Genomic DNA, 22,179 nt, shown 5'->3' with positions numbered 1-22,179 from the left:
GTGTTATAGCTTGGTATTATATATAGTGTTATAGCTAGGTATTATATATAGTGTTATAGCTAGGTATTATATATAGTGTTATAGCTAGGTATTATATATAGTGTTATAGCTAGGTATTATATATAGTGTTATAGCTATGTATTATATATAGTGTTATAGCTAGGTATTATATATAGTGTTATAGCTAGGTATTATATATAGTGTTATAGCTAGGTATTATATATAGTGTTATAGCTAGGTATTATATATGGTGTTATAGCTAGGTATTATATATAGTGTTATAGCTAGGTATTATATATAGTGTTATAGCTAGGTATTATATATAGTGTTATAGCTAGGTATTATATATAGTGGTATAGCTAGGTATTATATATGGTGTTATAGCTAGGTATTATATATGGTGTTATAGCTAGGTATTATATATAGTGTTATAGCTAGGTATTATATATAGTGTTATAGCTAGGTATTATATATAGTGTTATAGCTAGGTATTATATATAGTGTTATAGCTAGGTATTATATATAGTGTTATAGCTAGGTATTATATATAGTGTTATAGCTAGGTATTATATATGGTGTTATAGCTAGGTATTAGAGGGCAATTCATGTTAATAATAACAGTATTTGTTGTGATATGTAGTGTTTTAGCTGGATATTACCTCTAATATGATATATTGTGAGAAAAAATTTAGATGATTTGAATGCATTTTTGAGTCGCTATAGTTGGGCCCTCCTTAAAACATTTTGGCCCTGGACTAACTACAGGTCTGCATTGTGTGACATTATGTTATATAAATATCATAACATAAGGACTAACAATCCAAAGCCGCAAAATAAAATTTATCAACACACTGGAAGCAGAATTTTTTCTATCTTGAGGAGCCCCTTTAAGTATCAACATGGCCTTTCGTCTGCTAGGAAAACCCTAGATTAGTAACACTCTAAAGAGTACGAAAAGATTATTTGCATTAGAGGGATGGTCCAGATCTTAGGTTCAAGCGTAAGACAAAATTTTGTGTATCAAAGGGATTTTTGCAAATTGTGGATTCAAGAAAAGATTTCTGATATCATAACCAATGTCTTGAAGGTCTATTGTCAAGCTTCAGCTATTCTCTTTAGAGTCAAACTGTGATTATCTGGTATGATTATGTTAGCTATATTAACGCGGTCAGTAGACTAGAGAAACTCAGTCTAATCACTCTATTAGTATTCTGTGTCCATGTTCTAGAGATTCTAGTCATCCTGTTAAGCCAATGATTATCTGGTTACTGTTTTTAACAGTGATTTGTTAATCTTTTTCTAGACTGGATTCAGAATAGATAAGAGACAGACATGTACTGGGTTTCTATCACTTTTTATAACTTGACTTGTGTCCAAAACAATTCTTATATTACTGGCTTCACACATAAGTTGTTAAATTGAATTGACTGATTATGAGAATTTGAATTGGAAAGTGAAAGGAGAATCTCCAAGATAGGGGATTAGGGGGCATGTTCAAAAATTACTGCATAAATATGCCACTGACAATCCTATTTTGATTTATAAATATCAGAACACTGAAATCTTAATAGTAATTTGATTTGACTAAACTTTTGTAGAATCCTGATTTGGTTCTGAAATACATAACCTGAATCTAATTGGGAGTCAGCCTTTAAGTTGCTGTTGATAGATGTTATGTAATGCAACTGTTTTAGAAATATCACTGAAATCTAATTGGGAGTCAGCCTTTAAGTTGCTGTTAGTGTGTATGAATAAGATAAGAGGTTTTAGAAAGAAATGAAGTTATATAAAAGTTGCCAAGTTAAGATATAGTACTATTGATCAAGGATTACTCTATGTTGTAATCATTGCCTCAGGTCTCCAGATTCTCTTATAGAGATGAAATGGCAGTCTAATTAAAATTAAACCAAACTTTTGTTCCCACTTTTTATTAGCTTTTATTTTGAATATAGCCACTTTAGTTAGGCACCGCCCTCTGGGTTCCTTATTTTTTAGTGTCAAATTTTTCAAAGTGTTTAATTAATTGGTGTTTCTAATAAAATTTTCATGTATTCTTAAAGGGACAGGTGTGCCATTTTGGGGGTTGATTTCAGTCTTGAATATTGGTAAATGGTCTTCAGAAGTACTAGAAATGTACGAAAATCACATAATTCCTTTGGCCCCCACTTTCAAATTTTGTTTATCATTTTGCATAGAGAAATAATAGCCTGTAGCTACCCTGGAAAATTGTATGACCCCTGCTCGACCCCCTCACCTTATTCTTCCTAAAAACACCACTGTCTAATACTTTCACCTATTTAATCCACAAAACATTGGATAAGACTCGTGTATTTGCCTTGTTGATTTAAATCTTGTGAAAATGCTATATGTAATAAAGTAATTGGTATAAATAAAGAATGCTCTTGGTACCTATTTCATCTAGACACCCCATTATCACCAATGTCATAAACTTGTCACCTGATATGAAAAAATATGAATGTTTTTACGCAGCACGTCTGGGAATAAAAAGCTGAGATCAGATTGTGAATTTGTTTTGTTGGATTACCATTAAATCAATATTCTCTGCAAATTGGTAAACTACATTCGGTAACCGTTTCTATTTAAGTTACTGTCACATCAGACAAGATATGATTGATAAAATAAAAATCTGTACAAGCATGATTATTCCGTTAATCAAAATCTCGTCAGAAGTATGGCAAAATGATTTGATAAAATGTTAGCATAAAGTTAATGCAGTCTATTTAGTTCCAGCGTAGAAAATAGCTTTCTATTATAGTAACTGTCATATTAGATAAGATATGATTGGATAAAACATCATATTAAACTTTGTCCATGTTGCGTAACTGTAAAGTAACTAATAAGGACAATGATATTTAAATATTCTGAAGACATTTCAAAATGTAAAAAGAATCCAGTCTTTTTTATTTAGAAAAACGGAAGAAAAATGTTATTGAAGTTTGAGTCTTCAATACATGACATTAAGCTTGAACTAGTACACTGTGGTCTTAGATAAGCAAACCCTGGTTTGAGCTAATGCACTTAGTTAAGGAAACTGTATGGACTTTAAACTTTTCTACTGAGTTGCCAGTGTAAGCCAGTGTACAGCTATTGTGCTAAGATATAGCCAGTGCCCTAAGTTTAAGCCAGTGTACAGCTACTGAGCCAAGTTGGCGTCAGTCCCATAAGAATAAGACAGTGTACAATGGGCTTGATTATGAGATAAGAAGAATAGTTATAACAAGAGGAATTTAATGATGAGAGTTTCCCATGTGTTATGACACTTACCATTTATCATTATTCTTCTAGATTTCCTGTCATAGTTCTAATGTCTAATCATAATCAGAATATAACATAGTTTTACATGACTTTTTACCATGGCTATATGGTATAAGTTGCAATATATCAGAATCTAAGGAATGCCAGAGTCAGGTGACCCTCCCCTATTTTCCTTCTACACCTATATGATTTATAAATACAGTTTCTCTAATTTCCTTGAAACCTAATGTTGCTGTTATCCCAATGCTGAAATAAATACAGGTGCTCCTCCCATCTCCCTTTTTCTATATTTGTATGTGCGGAAAATACAGGTGATCCCGTCTTCCATGCCTATTCTTTCAGTCTATGTGATACAAATGACAGATTGATAGACACAATGATCAAGGCCAATCTTAATAAATGTTCGTTTAACCCCACAACAAGCTTATTTCAGTAGCAATTAGCACATAAAATATAATATCCTTTCCTTCAAAAATTTCAACACAGTATTTGACTCTAGATGTCATAAAACAAATAAAACTTAAACAAATACAGATATTTTATAGCACACTCTATATCATTTTTGAAACTTAACAATTCTACATAAATTAGAAAGATTAAGTATCTAAAATCTAAATATGAAACTCAGTTTATTACAAACTAACCTTTTCTCATTTTGAATTCAAAACCTTCATTTTATGAAAAAAAAATAAATAAAACTTGATATAAAACAAAAACAAATACAGATATTTTACAGCACACTCCATATCATTTTTGAACCTTAACAATTCTACAAAAAAAAACTATTGCACATTTCTACTGTAGTAAAATTCCCATAAGAGACAGAGATAATATATATTCTTGATGTTACATAGTTAGTTATTTGGATAATGAGAACCATAGTCCCATTTATTTATTGATAAGGTTTTCATCAATATCATCTATGAAATGAGACACAATTTTTTTAATGTTTCATTTTCTAAGCTACATTATGTTTCATTACCAAAGATTAATTTATACCAACTTTTTTAAATAATGGGTTACTTTTACTATTTCAGCATTGTTTTACTATAACTTATAAAAGTGAAGGACAGAGACAATATGATTTACGGTGTGATTCAGAATCGGAATGTACGGCCTGGATTGACGCCATTAAACGTGCCAGCTATAGTAAGGTGGTGGAGATGAAAGAGGAGCTAGAACAGAAACATCTACACCTACTCCAGATACTAGACAGTGAGAGACAGGCCAAATGGCAGTACGTTCAACAAACTGACGAATTTACCATCGAAGTTAAAAAATTAAAAGCTGAGGCAAGTTTGTTTTGGATCTTGTAATCTCCAATTTTGTCATGTTCCCTTTTAGACCTTCATTGGCTATTCAAATAGTTCTTATTTGTCGGCCATATTGGATCCAGAACGAGGCTCATAACGCAAACAAAGGTAACAGTGTGGTCACTACAGTAAAATTGTCACCTTGATGTCTTTAAAGCCTCTTTCTCTAATCCCACCAACTCAAAACTAATCATTTTTTACATCATTACATTTTGAATTCTTGAAGCTATTTAATGATACTTTTACATGAATCTTACCTATACACAATTCTGAGAAAGGGCAGTTTCATGCCCATTTTTTGGCTATTGGTCTGGTGTTTAGAGACATAGGCTATTCATTCATATGACATTGCCATCTTGTCAATGGATGACATAATTTGCGTTATGAGCCTCGCTTTCAATGTATCAAAAATGAGGCGCCTTTACTCGTCTAATGTGTATGCAAGCATCTCTCTCATCATTTCTCCTCATTCTATGTTCATGGTTTCCTCCACAAATGGTTCATCTGCAATCTGTAGGCCTACATCAGTGCTTAGCTTAAAAGCAGGGGTCGGGGATTAGTTAGAGGGAAAAAGCATCTTGTTTACATGAATACAGAAATCAATGTCAAATGCGTAGTTAAAAAATCCTTAACAGTTCTGCAGAAATATTTTTGAGAGCAAGTATTCATCTGGAAAAATAAACGTCTGATTTTTTAAGAGGTATATTGACATATTCCACAGTTAGAAATTGCACACTACTGTATTACTGTCTTCATTAGCCGCATTTCTTGCTATCTTGTGACATCTGGAACCAGTTATTTATTATCCATTTTCTAGCAACTCCATCTCATTAAATCTATTTTTTTCAATTTCCAGCTTCAAAAATTTAAAAATCAAATTTGCTCAAATCACACTGTAGATGAAGAGACAGATGAAATACGTAAAATCAAAAAGGTAAAAAAGGTAACAAAAACTTGCTTTTCTATTCTAAAACGTTTCTATGGATACGCACGTTTTTTTGTTCATCACATTCATCCGCATGGTAGTTTGTTTTTACAACACGTTTGGTAAAGTATAATACACTATGTTTCATTTAAAAGCATCTTTTCTAGATTTAGATTCTAGTATGATTTTATTGATTTTTACAACAAGAAAGAATTGCAGATAAATTTCAGCTCCAGGCATGGTATGTCTCCGATGTGATTTTAGTTTAATGGATGCCAGACTGCCAGTCATAATAGTATGATGTCAGGTATTGAAATGTGATGCCAAGCCTTTACCTGTAATTGTAGATTTCTAGGTGAAGTACACCAAATTAAAAAAGTTGTGATAAATACTGATGCCTAATCATTCCGGAAAATTCCCACAAGTTTAAAATAGAAAATTGAAGATTTGAAAAATAAAACCCAAAGATGAATAAAGTTAAGTCATGATGAAATACGAGGCCAAGCCTTTATGAGTAATTGTACATTTCTAGGTGTAGAACTTTTCCAAATTAAAAAGTTGTTATGTGTTATATATTGATGCCTAATCAGTCTGAAAAATTCCCATAAGTTTAATAATGTCATTTATTTGAAATCAGGAAGAATAGGATTTGAAGCACCATTTCTTGATTTTCAAATTTTTCTTAATTTAGTAACACTTTTTAGCCTTTATGAGTAATTATAGATTTCTAGGTGTAGAACGTCTCCAAAGCTGTTATGTGATAAATAGGCCCTACTGATGCCTAATCATTCCGGAAAAATAACACAAGTTTAAAATAGAAAATTGAAGGTATGAAAAATAAAACCCAAAAGTTAATTCATGAAACATGTTAACAAGCCTTAACAAGTAAATGTAGATTTTCAGATAAAGAACATCACCAAGGTTGTCCACAAGCATTTTGTGATAAACATTTTACTCTTTGACACCCAATCATTCTGGAAAAATTCCCATAAGTTTAAAATAGAATATTTCATGTATGAAAAATTAAACCCAACCAAAGTCATTTAAGAAAAAAAAGTAGCAATTGAACATAGAGTAATTAGTGGATTTTCTATATATCATTAGGTGAGGCACTGAGTACTGCCACACAGTTGTGTAGGCAATTCTTTCCCTGTGAAGGCCTACAATGACAAGAGTTTTGTTCCTGATATTGTTAGAATATGACTAGAAGTTGAGTTAAATGTAGGAAACTGGGGTATTTATAATTTGATATAACCTTGCTAGGAATTCTATCATAATGAAATAAATATCATATTGTATTATTCTAATAGACTCATGTAACTTTCCTATCAAAGAATTTCTTGACATTTGTTTTTAAAAATGTGTAGTCTTGTCTTCAATTATTTAGTGAGGTATATTTTAGTTCAAGTGCTTCTTTGATTTTTCCTTCATCAGTTGAGTTTTGAAAATGGTTTTACTTGTAAAGTGTTGATAAATTAATTAAATTTGAAAAACGAATGAAGCTTTAAATCCTGCTTCTTCTGATTGGAAACAAATGATATTTTTAGACAATACACAAATATTTTTCATGAAGACAATTTAGAGACACATTATTTTCTTTAACAAAAAGTCAAAAATCTTCAAGATCACAGAATCAGAAAGGATGCTTTAAAATGGTTGAATAACATTGATCTTTGATTAACAATCAAACTGACTTCAATTGTCGTCTCTCTGTCCTTAAAACAGGCATGTATATTGTCCAGGCCCTTCACCATCTTCCCTCACTAGTGACAGCAAACAATGTATCGTGAAGCTGGCTGATTATTCACTGTTTCCCATTGTTGATATAACCATTAAAATGATTTGTATTCAAATTTTGTTGAAGATTTACAAAATGGAGCAGACATATTTTGATAATATGAAATTTTAAATCAAATCAAAATGTTTAGTGCTTAATATTTACAAAATGGCCAGAAACATTTTGATAATAATAAGGGACTTTCAATTAAATCAAAATGTATAGTACCAAATATTGTAGTGTACAAAACAGGGCAGACATATTTGGTCAAATTTAGCTACCTCTTTATTTATCAGTTATGCTTAAATTTTCTATGAATGACCTTTTCAATTTTCAATCTATGATTGATATACTTCTTCATGTGAAATGTTCATTAGTTGCTACCAATATTTCACCAAAATGTTGTTTTGGATTTCGGGTTTTGTTTTGCGGTTCGGATCGTTGGTACTTATTTATTTATTTATAAACACAGACCAAAATTTTTTAATCGAGAAAACTAGATTTAAGCCCAACTCTGAAAAAACTTCAGAAACTTTTGTAAATCTTCAATAAAACCAATTGAATAAAATGTGAAAATAAAATCTATATCAATGTTATTTTTAAGGATGTGATAACATCAGGTAGACCAATATGGAGATGTTTCATTTTAGAATTTTGATTTTTATTTTTTTATTTGTAGTTTTTAGAAAAATTAGACTACTTGAGTTTAATAGAAATGTTATTTTAAACATCATCATCCCTTCATTCAGCTTAGTAGAAATCATTTCATTGGAACTCCAACCCCAAATTGTAATTCTGAGATAAAAATACTCATCATTCCAATATTCATGCATACGTCACAACTCATAACCCTGATATACATAAAAATGTTGGAAAAAAACACCCTTAAACACAGCTTGACAATAGTATTACTTCTTCATCTTAGACCTTGACTGCAATGGCCTCATTGTTTCACGGAAGAATGTGAAAGCAGAATTTGACTGAATTGTATGCAAGCAAATACAGCCACTGTAAAAATTAATTTTCATGAAATCAAAGGCTTTGAATGGCTGTATTGGCTCTCTTACAATCCAATCAAATTGCTGATGACTGTGAAAGAAGAAAGCGGGCCTTTGCAGTCAAGGTATAAAGTGAAGATGCAAAAGGTAATTGTGGAGAAGCCTTAAACTCAGCTGCTTTACTTAATTTTAAAATAGTATGCCTTAAAATTATCTTGCTTATGTTTTATAAACTTTCATACTCAAACAAATATATTAAAATTCTTTAGGTTCAGAGTTTTTTCCGGGGTTGGTTATGTCGGAGAAGATGGAAACAAATCGTAGAGTTGTATATCCGCAGTCCACATGCGGAGAGTATGAGAAAAAGAAATAATATCGTGTTCAATATGGTCGAATGTGAGGAAGAATACAACAGACAATTATCGTGTTTAGTCACATGTTTTTTACGCCCATTACGAATGGCTGCCAGCTCAAAGAAACCACCGGTTACTCATGAAGATGTTAATAGTATATTTTTAAATAGGTAAGTACCATTAGCCAATTCTCTGTCTTAACTATTTTGCTTACTTAGCTCATGCCACTAAGCTTATTCTACTAAGCTCATGCCACTAAGCTCATGCCCCTAAATAAGCTTGTGCCACTATGCTCATGCCACTAAGTCCATGCCACTAAGTCCATGCCACTAAACACATACCACTAAACTCGTGCCACTAAGCTCATGCCACTAGGCTCATGCCACTAGGCTCATGCCACTAGGCTCATTCCACTAAGCCCATGCCACTAAGCTCATAGCACTAAACTCATGCCACTAAGCCCATGCCACTAGGCTCATGCCACTAAGCTCATGCCCCTAAATAAGCTTGTGCCACTATGCTCATGCCACTAAGTCCATGCCACTAAGTCCATGCCACTAAACACATACCACTAAACTCATGCCACTAAGCCCATGCCACTAGGCTCATGCCACTAGGCTCATTCCACTAAGCCCATTCCACTAAGCCCATGCCACTAGGCTCATGCCACTAAGTTCATGCCACTAAGCTCATGCCACTAAGCTCATTCTACTAAGCTCATGCCACTAGGCTCATGCCACTAGGCCTGCCACTAAGCTCATGCCACTAAGCTCATTCTACTAAGCTCATGCCACTAGGCTCATGCCCCTAAAAAAGCTTGTGCCACTAGGCTCATGTTACTAGGCTCATGCAACTAAACTCATGCCACTAAGCTCATGCCACTAAGCTCATGCCACTAAGCTCATTCTACTAAGCCCATGCCACTAGGCTCACACCACTAGGCTCACGCCACTAATCTCATGTCCCTAAAAAAGCCTGTGCCACTAAGCTCATGCCTCTAAATAAGCTTGTGCCACTAGACTCATTCTACTAAGCTCATGCCACTAAGCTCATGCCACTAAGCTCATTCTACTAAGCTCATGCCACTAGGCTCATGCCACTAGACTCATGCCCCTAAAAAAGCTTGTGCCACTAGGCTCATGTTACTAGGCTCATGCAACTAAACTCATGCCACTAAACTCATGCCACTAAGCTCATGCCACTAAACTCATGCCACTAGGCTCATGCAACTAAACTCATGCCACTAAGCTCATGCCACTAAACTCATGCCACTAAGCTCATGCCACTAAACTCATGCCACTAAGCTCATGCCACTAAACTCATGCCACTAAGCTCATGCCACTAAACTCATGCCACTAGGCTCAAGCCACTAAACTCATGCCACTAAGCTCATGCCACTAAACTCATGCCACTAAGCTCATGCCACTAAACTCATGCCACTAGGCTCATGCCACTAAACTCATGCCACTAAGCTCATGCCACTAAACTCATGCCACTAAGCTCATGCCACTAAACTCATGCCACTAAGCTCATGCCACTAAACTCATGCCACTAGGCTCATGCAACTAAACTCATGCCACTAAGCTCATGCCACTAAACTCATGCCACTAAGCTCATGCCCCTAAATAAGCTTGTGCCACTATGCTCATGCCACTAAACTCATGCCACTAAGCTCATTCTACTAAGCCCATGCCACTAGGCTCACACCACTAGGCTCACGCCACTAATCTCATGTCCCTAAAAAAGCTCGTGCCACTAAGCTCATGCCTCTAAATAAGCTTGTGCCACTAGACTCATTCTACTAAGCTCATTCTACTAAGCTCATGCCACTAGACTCATGCCACTAAGCTAGTGGCTATTATTAAAAAAACCCTTTCCACATCAGTTATCTTGATTTTGGCTGATGGAGACAAATAGAAGTCCAGATATATTTTATAAGGATATAATTGGCTTGCATGGGACAAAATTCAGTTTGCTTGTGAATATGTGTTAAGAATGTTACGATATTTTAAAAAAAATAACATTTGAACACATGGATAATAATTGATGCTGAGCTATCCTGCAACAAAAGGGAGAGAAATCCAATTCCAGGACACATTCTTTATTTTTAAATAAATCACAATTTTATGTTGGACCAGTATACTGTGTTTTGTTGAACACAAGATTTTTTACATACAATGTTTCAACATTTTAACATTTGAAGTTGCAATCCCTGTGAAACTTTTGTCAAACTTTTCACACCTTCATTTTGTCAGTTCACATACTGGAACTTCATTCTACAAGTTTAGTATGAGGTCAAAATTCCTTTTAATAATTAGGCTTTGGCTATTCACACCACGACGGTACAAAAATGTGCATTAAAAAACATGGCCATCCCTACCTAACCCTAACAAAGTCACTTAATATCATTCTTGACATTCAAAACGGCTTCACACTTTAAGAAAACTAGCGCGCCTATTGTGTTTTATTTTATCCGTATCGTAGCTATAGAGGACACGCATCTTGACGGTACTAATAGCCAGTGCGTATTAATTATTAGGAGTTAACTTTGATCTTTTTCATTTCATTATACAGAAAAATAATTTCTAGTATTGCATGATTCAGCTCTATTGGTTGCCTGTGACTGTGAAATTAGAATTTTCTACTGTCAGAATTTATGTTAAACATAATATTTTTTCTTCTTCTGTTTCAGTGAAACTTTGTTATTTTTACATCAAATATTTTTAAAAGGGTTAACAGCGAGATTAGAAAACTGGCCAACATTAGTGTTAGGTAAGATCTTCAAATACTAACTTGAGATAATCTACTGAAAATCTGCATGATACAAAGTAAAAAAAAAACTTGTAATTTTCTAAAAAGCACACCAATGCAAAAAAAAAAACAAGAGTTTAGATGTGGGAAGATCTCAACTTGCGCACTGAAAACTAAAATACAATTTGGAACACACTGATAAGGCAAAAAAATTGATCACATCGATAAAGTATAGAGTAAAACATGTGAAACTATAAAAAATATCAAGACTACTTCCCAATGTTTTCTTATTTAAAGATTTTGATTTATGTTTTATAATGATTCTTACTATAATCCTTGTTAGACATTTAGAAGTATCACAGCACATTAAGAAACAACAGTTTTTATGGATATAGACTTCTATTTATTATTGTACACAACGTTTCATTACACACACAGGTAACGTTATCAATCACTCGATCACTTGATAATGTTACCTGTGTGTGTAATGAAACGTTGTGTTGATAACGTTACCTGTGTGTGTAATGAAACGTTGTGTACAATAATAAATAGAAGTCTATATCCNATAAAAACTGTTGTTTCTGAATGATTCTAACTATGTTTATGATATTTTATTGTTGTATTTTAATAATGATGCATTATATAGTTTCAATTACTGTTCTCTATCGTATTTGTATTTTGATATGGCTCAATGTGTGGAAATATCTTTGTTGGACTATAATATTTTTAAATATTTGATAATGTTGATATATTTTAGGAGATTTATTTGATATGTTGTTACCAATGTTAAGTATTTATCAGGAATACGTAAGAAACCATCATTATAGTCTACAAGTTTTAGCTGAATACAAACAGAAACCAGAATTTAACAATTTGCTCAAACGTTACGAAGAGAAACCAGCTTGTGAAGGGAGATCACTGGAATTATTTTTAACATATCCTATGCATCAGGTATGGTCAAACTACTACAATTTTATGCCTATTGATAGTATGCTCTAACTTATTTATAACCTAACACTAGCAGTCAGTCAAAATGCAATACCAAATGACATCATGAAATTCCAGCCCTCTAACCTATTGATCTACAGCCTGTCCTCAAGGTCGATATTATTAAGAGTTACAAAATTTTTCAGATTCCTCGATACATCATCACCCTACATGAATTATTAGCTCATACACCCCATGATCATGTAGAAAGAAAAAGTCTAGAATATGCCAAAGGAAAGCTGGAAGATCTGTCTCGGGTAAGTAACTGTAATATCTGACTATTAGAATATATGTCTCAGAACCCACAAAATTTCACTACAAGTAGGCTACTGTATTCTTATCATTGTTGGTGTTCAGTGTTAATATAGAAGATGATATCCTATAGAAGCACTTTCTAAGGTAACAAGAAGAAAACATACTGTTTGTGTACCATTCTATAAAACTGGACCACAGTTCCCCACATTATATTTTACATATATAACTGACCCTGCTTTTTTTTCGAACTTTCAAATAAAAGTATGAGTTTGTGTCGAGTACTCTGCAGGAACAATAATAGTTACAGCAAGATTAGCAATGATCTGCATCTTCAGTGTTTTAATTTTATATCTTGTATGTATCTTGTGATGTACCAGTAGACTACAAAATAATTTGTATTGACTTGTCTATAAATGGAGTTTTCTCCCTTGCTACGTTGATATCAATCTGTAGTCTACTGTGTACTATAACTGTTGTAGTATCTAGATTGTTCTATAAAGACAACATATGTCATATTCTTAGATATTGCCTGTATGATCAAAGTAGGCCTATTATTACTGAATTACACTGAATTATGAGGAAATGAAGCATTTCAAACCTAAATTAAATTTGAACAATTCAAATGATCATTTTTGTTTCTTACTCTATACATTGTCATAGTAATATGACCTCATAACAAACATGAAGCAACTTTATGACTATTTGCACATAGCTAATATTGTTCATTTGGTATATTTTTGTATCGAACTCTTCTATCTTGATAAAATAAGATGATGTTAGAATAAACAAATTGACGGTGTCCCTCTCTATCTGGGAGAGATGTTATACAGGTAGAAGCCTGTCATATCTCATGTGAATAAAAAATTATTTATACAAAGTAAATTGCCATTGTTTGTATGTTTGTAGGTGATGCATGATGAAGTCAGTGAAACAGAGAATATCAGAAAGAATCTAGCTATAGAGAGAATGATTGTAGAGGGTTGTGATATTCTATTAGATGTTAATCAAACATTCGTTAGACAAGGTAAGAACAATTTACCTGTCTTTTTTTCTCTTCTTTACTTATTTAAAACCATCTTACATTACAAAGAATATCATTTCTTACAAGGATTCTCAGAACGGAACAGATGAATTAGTGTAATGTAAAAGTTTAACAATTTTGAGCACCATTTCAATTCTGGTGCACCTTCAGGAGGTGGTCTCTTAATGGTTTTTAGAACAAACTCGATAGTGTATTTGTTAACAGTCACTGTTCTGGTTTACTATGCATGTCTAAAAAGTGACCTTCGTCTTTTCCCATGGAATTTTGACAATATTCAGTGCTGTTGTATATTTGGCTGATTACAAGACTGATCTTATCTTCTTTAGTAAGAGTTCCACAGATAAGCATACTAAAAATAATTTCCATTTACATTTCAATTGAAGAACTGTTCTCAGTCCACTTGGTTTTACTGGAATGTAAATGGGTACATTTTTGTATCAGTTCATTAAACAGTTCACTACACAGCTCAATACACAGCTTACAATCCTTAAATAAGTTCACTTAAATCAGACACTAAAACAATCTGGTCTCCTGATTACTCTTCCCACCTGTCAGCAATGTTTTTATGTTCATTTTTTTCTATCCTGTCCATACTAAGAACACTTCATCAAAACCAAATATAAAAGGAGCTTAAGATTCTGTCTGAATACTGAGGCTTGTTTCACACAGTTTTAGAATTCTGAAAGCTACATTTAAAACAATTTAAGTGATTAAGAAATTGACTGAAAATCATCCTTAGTTAAGTCTTAGTGAAACAGACACCACATGCATCTAGGTTTGACAATACATCTTTAAATAAGAATGATATCCACATCCACTTTAAAACAAACAAACAAACAAACAGTCAACTGAAAAGACAATAGATATAATATAATACAAGTTAACTATATTGTGTTATACTAGTTATCCTCTAGTCTTATGATAGCAAATCAATTGGATGTCAGGTTTCTTTCACACTAGCAACAAAAAACTTACATGATAGATGCTCGCTCTGTAGCTTAGTTTACAGCTACGATGCTGGTGTACATTACCATTGCAAATTGACAGTAATAATCTGACATAATAACATTATAAATAGGCAGCTACAATGATATTAAAGGGCTAAACCGGTTTATTTTTAACGTGAAGAATTACGCTAATTATGCGTGAAACTATATCTAAACCCTTTATATAGTTTCTATAAAATTACCTGGCCACCAGGGAATTGTTTAAAACATCAAATTTGAAGTTTCCTATTATAATTGATACGAGGCCTGTATTTTCTCGTGAAAGGCTTCATAGCGTCTGGAAAAGGAATTCCGAGAATACAGACATGCGCAGAAGGTTTTATTTATGGTGACGAATTTTCGATCAGAAATATAAAAATTAACTTTGTATGTGTGCTTCTCCGATTGTTACATGCTAATTATGGATTATAATCATTAAAGCAAAATGCAAAATCACAGTAATGAGAAATGAAAATATCGCTACTTTTTTTTTCTACAGCGTCTTCCAGTCGGAAATATGTGTAGTTAATGCTGATTGGTTCAATTGGTCGATTCAAAATTGAGTTCTTTTTTCTTTCTGATGTGATAGTATTGGAAAATATTCAATGTCAAATTTCTATTACACGTAAATAGTCAATGTCACACATTATCATTGCTTATAGATAACAGCCATGTTGGCATGCATTACCATTGCTACACTATTATTTATACTATTTATTCCTTCTTATAACTTGATGGTGCATCTTTGCTTATAAATGGTACATCATTACCAGTAGAGGGGCATGGCATACATTAACATTAGAATTAGACACACAACCTGAGCATACATGATCATTATCAAAAGAGAGCAGCTATGTTGGCATACATTACCATTGCTGCATTGATATAAGTATTAGTGAGGATCCATTTTCTTTTTAATATATGATAGTGCATCCTTGTAAATACCTACTATCAGCAGTAAAGTTGGTGACAAACATTACCATTGCAATTAGAGATCAGCACTGTTGGTGTATGTTACCATTAACATTAAGGAGGGACAATGTTAGCATACATTACCATGACTGCAATGCTATCAGTAGTGCTCATGTTGTTGTTGTTGTTGATAATGTATTATTTAAAAGTCAATATTATAATGAGATATAGGAGACTACAGAGTGTAAGATAATAATCAATATGAAGCTTAAAATAGCTAGTGGAGTTCTATTTTAGTCAGTCGTGATCTGAAGGTCTGGATTCTATTATTCTATCTATACTATCAGCTAGCTCTTGTCTACACTAGAAATTGTCACATATATTGATTATATCTCTTATACTTTTACAAGTTTATTATTCACTATTTCTCTAAGCTGGAGTGCTTGATGTTAGACATTTCTATTTTACTATGCAGTACTTGTATGGTATTTCATCTACTGTTTGACGGGCATTAATTCTTGTTATGCTTGACTCTTCTTTTTACTATGCAGAACATGCATAGAGTTACATTTATTTTGACTGGCATCAATTTTTGAGATACCTGACTCTTCTCTTTCTCTTTTTTTTATGGACTGAATGTTGTATGGGCTGAATGTTAGACTGGACCATGTCCTTGTGTATTGAGCCTAATTCTGACCCACGTAAATTAAAGAGTTTATTATTATTATTATTATGATCACTATGCAGTACTTGCATGGGATTTTTATATTCAATTTTCACTGGCATCAATTCATGAGATGTTCAGCATAGGATTTCATCTGCTGATGAACTAACAGCATTTTTTTGTGCAAGGAGAGAGCTGTGGTGGCTCAGTGAGCTAAAACTTGCTGGTTAACCTGAAGGACCAGGGTTAAGGTTGAAATAATACTATCAGATTTTCAACCTGGTTTATGTCTGTCAGTGATGCAGTTTGGAGGAGCGAGTCATTTAGAAGGAACATTAAAATCGAGCCCTGTATGCTACAGGCTGAAGATCAGATATAAATCATGAAGAGTAAACTCATGCAACTGTCCTAGTCAAATTTCCCTTATTGCATACTACATGGTGTTGCCTACTATGGTACAGAAAAGTAGAATATGAAACTCATTTCTTTTAGATGCCAATACAAAAAGGATATTTACTTTCAAAATATTTTCTTTGTCAACTGATGTACCTAATTCATATTTCACTACCCTGTTACAAAAACATTCTATAATTAATGCACACTATACAAAAACATTCCATAATTAAAGCACACCATACAAAAACATTCCATAATTAAAGCACACTATACAAAAACATTTCATAATTAAAGCTCACTATACAAAAACATTTCATAATTAAAGCTCACTATACATAAACATTCCATAATTAAAGCTCACTATACATAAACATTCCATAATTAAAGCACACTATTCAAAAACATTTCATAATTAAAGCACACTATACAAAAACATTCCATAATTAAAGCACACCATACAAAAACATTTCATAATTAAAGCACACTATACAAAAACATTTCATAATTAAAGCTCACTATACAAAAACATTTCATAATTAAAGCTCACTATACAAAAACATTCCATAATTAAAGCACACCATACAAAAACATTTCATAATTAAAGCACACTATACAAAAACATTCCATAATTAAAGCACACCATACAAAAACATTTCATAATTAAAGCACACTATACAAAAACATTCCATAATTAAAGCTCACTATACAAAAACATTTCATAATTAAAGCACACTATACAAAAACATTCCATAATTAAAGCACACTATACAAAAACATTCTATAATTAAAGCTCACTAAACAAAAACATTCAATAATTAAAGCTCACTATACAAAAACATTTCATAATTAAAGCACACTATACAAAAACATTTCATAATTAAAGCTCACTATACAAAAACATTTCATAATTAAAGCTCACTATACAAAAACATTTCATAATTAAAGCACACTATACAAAAACATTCTATAATTAAAGCTCACTATACAAAAACATTCAATAATTAAAGCACACTATACAAAAACATTTCATAATTAAAGCACACTATACAAAAACATTCCATAATTAAAGCACACTATACATAAACATTCCATAATTAAAGCACACTATACAAAAACATTCCATAATTAAAGCTCACTATACAAAAACATTCCATAATTAAAGCACACTATACAAAACATTCCATAATTAAAGCACACTATACAAAAACATTCCATAATTAAAGCACACTATACAAAAACATTCCATAATTAAAGCTCACTATACAAAAACATTCCATAATTAAAGCACACTATACATAAACATTCCATAATTAAAGCACACCATACAAAAACATTTCATAATTAAAGCACACTATACAAAAGAACTGGATAAGTAAAGTGACAGTGGGGGTACAGGGAGGGCAAAAAGAAAATTTGTTTAGTACCATTTCATTCCTGAGAAATTATAAAATGAAATTTTGACTCTTTTTGCCCAAAATGTGTGGCAAAATGTGTGGCAGAATGCACTTAATCAATTTCTATTTCTCCAAAATTTTCTGTTTGAGACCATTCATAGGAACTTAAACCATGCTGCTTACACAGCGATTCGGCATTTGGAATCTCAACCCGACAGTTGTCCTCCCATAAAGACAGTCTGCCATCTATTTAAAACCTAAATTCTAGAAGTCCAGGGCCACCACTGTATGTCAGGTCATCTACAAATAAATTTGTACAACAAAAGAATATCAAACCCAATTAATGGAGTCTCTACAATGAAATTAAATGGTTGCTCAAGCAAATAACTCATGAAATTACAGTAGAGTTTATTAATATTATTTAATGTGTGTCAGTAGAGTAAGAGGAATTGGAGCATGCTTATTAGCACATTTTCACTGGCATCAATTCTTTATAGGCTTGATTTTCTATTCCACTATGCAGGACTTCTATGGATTATATTTACTTTCACTGGCATCAATTTTTGAAATGCTAAACTCTTCTCTTTCTCCTTTTTTTATGGACTGAATGTTATATGGGCTGAATGTTAGACTGGACCATGTCCTTGTGTATTGAGCCTAATTCTGACCCACGTAAATTAAAGAGTTTATTATTATTATTATTTTACTATGCAGGACATGCATAAAATTACGTTAACTTTGACTGGCATCAATTAATCGATTTTTTCTATTTACTATACATTACTTGCATGAAATTACATTTGGAAGTTGTGCTGGCTCTACAGAGATGTGTGTACTTCAATATCTCAAAACCTTGATCATCAGATGAATCTTAAGCCCTGATTTTCAATCTAAAAGGTAGACAGTCATGTTTCTACAGGGTGCCAGGAGGGGGCAGATAGTCCTTATCAATGAGTTTTAAATGCCTGTTTTACACTAAACTTTCATTAAGGTTTTTTATTTGCTTTAATTCTAAATATAGCTGCTTCATTTAGGGTCTAATGACATCCCTCTTGAAGATTCATCAAATAAACCTTTTGACCTAACCTGATAAACATCACATCACAAAATGACAGCACTAGAGAGTTAGATCAAAAGGTTAATTTGACGAATGTTCAAGAGGCATTAAATTAACAATAAAAGTTAATAAAACAGATTTAAAGGTTGGTCTGATTTTAATTAGATTGCTGTGACCCCTCCTCGCTCTCTCCCCTTCGTCCAGCCAATGCTTCATAGAAACATGGCAGCATTCCCACTAACCCTAACCCTTTAATACACCACTGCATTTAAACTAGTTATAGCACATCTAAACCAGACCCATCCATTTATACAATGAAAAGATCAAATGGAATTTGAACATGGTATAATTGATATTTATGAATATTGATAGATATATTACATCCATGTAACTGCGGCGAGAAAAATTTATCAGAATTATGCATATATTAGCCTAAATGAAAATATTCAATTACTTGTTCCAATTATTTGATATTGGGTATGATTTAAAATATTCAATAAAGATATTATTTAAAAATAACCATGAAAATATTTTAAATTCAATGTTTATTACTGTCTAAATATATTAAGAGTAATTTCTAAGATATTTTAATAAAATGAATAAGTATAATTAAGTATTATTTATCATATTACATGGAAATATTTCAATTAATTTTTTTGTAGATGTAGGCTACATAAATTGTAAAAATATTTTTCAGTGTAAATATTTTATGAAGATATTTCAAATCAAATTTTTGTGACAATGTATAAATATGTTATGAATATTTGCAAAATACTGAAAATAATTTATAAGTAAAGTAAATTATACATGTATTACCTATATAATATCCAGTTGAATTTGTATAACATTAATATAAGTTACTCTTTAAAAATATATATATATGAAAACTAATTGCACAAAAATAGATTATTTCAATATTACTTTGAAATTTTTCAGTCAAATTTGCATTTTTTGTTTGAAAAATATCATATGTTTATGCAAATTATTAAAAAAATAATGTCTAATAGTCTGATCTATAATAGAACATTTAAATATCTCAATTAACTTTTGTGAGAGTTTTAGAATATATTATAGAATACTTGTATAATTACAAAATATGAAAAAGAATATTCAAATGAACAAAGTATATGAAATATAATAAGTTATAAATTAATATATATGAAGAATTTTAATATAAGTTTTGTAATATATTCATAGTAAACATTATTGTAAAGTGTGAAGGCTGTATTCAAGAATTATGATAATGCCATTCTATCAATATTCTCACAGTCGTGTAGGATATTGATTTTGTTTACTGCTGTGTTTCAAGATGGCTTAAACATTGCCTCATATCATAGAGAAATGATCGAACTCTACACTGAACTAGTGTGGAATTAATATCAATATCCACTGTTGTAACTCAAACTATTATAGCCTGTCTTTACTATTTGCATTCTATTCCATTGTTGTATGAATCGTGCACACATTGCTATAAATAACTCGATGGAATTGGTCAATATAACTGGAAGGTTAAATGCTAAAAGAAATCTTGTAATTACAGCCAATGGCTGACCAGACTGCCTGCTTGAATAGTATTGATTATTTAGTTTGTGTATTTGCTGCTTATTCCACCATTATTAACACTGTAAGCGGTATAGTGGTAATTTAATTGATATAGTGTTATACTCAGGTTATTGTCTCTCATATTATTTATTTATAAACATTCTCATTGTAGAAAATAGGAGAATTTTCATGTAAAATTCATAACAAATGTTTAAAAACTGTAGAGGTCTCTAGTATCTCTGCACATGCTCCGTGTTGGAGTCAATTGCAAGCCATATTGTATGTTCTATAATAGGACATGATAATTCTATTTTTTCTTCAGGTCCTCTCTTACAAGTGCTCAATGAAAAAGGAAAATCGAATCGAGGGCGTCTAGGATCTTTTAGCTCTTCATTTAAGGAGTCCAAAAAAGAAATAGTACGTCAAGTCTTTTTGTTCACTAATCACATGCTGCTAACACACAGAGCTTCTAATGGTCGACTGCATTTAGCCAAGGTAAAGTCAAATTTTACTTCATTTTTATCAATCATTTTATCATTTTATAGTCTCTAGCTCTCAGACAAAGGAATTATGATTATATATCAACACAAAGGAATGGTTTACAGGATTGTCATTGAAAATAGGAACCAATGTTAGTAATATTTGTCATTGTTTGTCTTGCTACAGTTCTATATGTCTTGTCCCTTAATTAATGTCCAAAGAAATAGTAATAGACCTACATATATTATTACACAGACCATTACTAGCCCTGAATATCTCGGTCAGATACTAATAGACATGCCCCGGATTGTAAAAATCATTGAAATCTATAATTGATGTTGATTAATAGGCTTTCTTGGTCAACTGTAAAATTCTCAATAACAGACATTTATTAGCACTTTATATGTAGTTTAAGATGTATGATTTTTGATAACCTAAACCTTGCTATAGTTTACTACTACAGTGTTAGATAGGATTGTTGGATATATAGGTCCTAATACTGACCCCATTAAAGGGACAGATTCGCCATCCGTTTGACCAATCATACCTTAGTCTCAGAATAGGGGATTTTTTTTTAGATAAGCTAATAATCAGTAAAAGAGTTCACAGCCCACTGTTGAAATTTTATCCCTCAAATTCATGTGTCAAGTATTAACCATATTTGAAAGTTGACTTGTCTTTTCCTGAAACTCTGCCATATATAGTAAAGGCATATATATAGCAATTGAAAATGAAATTCCTAGTTTGAGATAATTTTGAAGGGAATTATGTGATTTCTGTAATTTTTTAGTAGTATTTTTTTTTACTATTTAAATATAATCAAGACCCAAATCAACCCCCCAAAATGGTAAATCTGTCCCTTGATAAAAATCTGCTTCGATTCTCAAAATTAAATAACCTCTAATCATTTAGAGTTATAATATTTGTAATATGTATGCTTTTAATTTCCTGTCACAAAATTTCCACCTGTTGCCATTGGTTGGATTATGAATTGATTATCACAGATTGGACAGGTGTTCTCAGTATTCACCTAGTTATTGTTATACCTTCAGACACATTGATTACTGACTG

At 32.1% G+C, this 22,179-nt stretch overlaps 1 protein-coding gene across 1 annotated transcript in view; it reads left to right on the top strand.

Moving 5' to 3' along the window:
* Nucleotides 1–4,310: 4,310 nt before the first annotated feature.
* Nucleotides 4,311–22,179, top strand: part of LOTGIDRAFT_102760 (hypothetical protein) — a gene marked incomplete at both ends in the record, with an annotated part of 30,756 nt that continues 12,887 nt past the window's right edge. Inside the window, 9 exons of the mRNA XM_009045908.1 lie at nucleotides 4,311–4,576; nucleotide 4,705; nucleotides 5,446–5,523; nucleotides 8,559–8,812; nucleotides 11,335–11,414; nucleotides 12,151–12,344; nucleotides 12,527–12,637; nucleotides 13,542–13,659; nucleotides 20,951–21,123. Coding sequence (XP_009044156.1) covers nucleotides 4,311–4,576; nucleotide 4,705; nucleotides 5,446–5,523; nucleotides 8,559–8,812; nucleotides 11,335–11,414; nucleotides 12,151–12,344; nucleotides 12,527–12,637; nucleotides 13,542–13,659; nucleotides 20,951–21,123 — 1,275 coding nt within the window. The remainder of the gene's footprint in view (nucleotides 4,577–4,704; nucleotides 4,706–5,445; nucleotides 5,524–8,558; nucleotides 8,813–11,334; nucleotides 11,415–12,150; nucleotides 12,345–12,526; nucleotides 12,638–13,541; nucleotides 13,660–20,950; nucleotides 21,124–22,179) is intronic.

Source organism: Lottia gigantea (genome assembly GCF_000327385.1).
Source record: "Lottia gigantea unplaced genomic scaffold LOTGIsca_1, whole genome shotgun sequence".
NCBI lineage: Eukaryota > Metazoa > Mollusca > Gastropoda > Lottiidae > Lottia > Lottia gigantea.
This window is presented reverse-complemented; position numbering and strand designations above follow the sequence as displayed.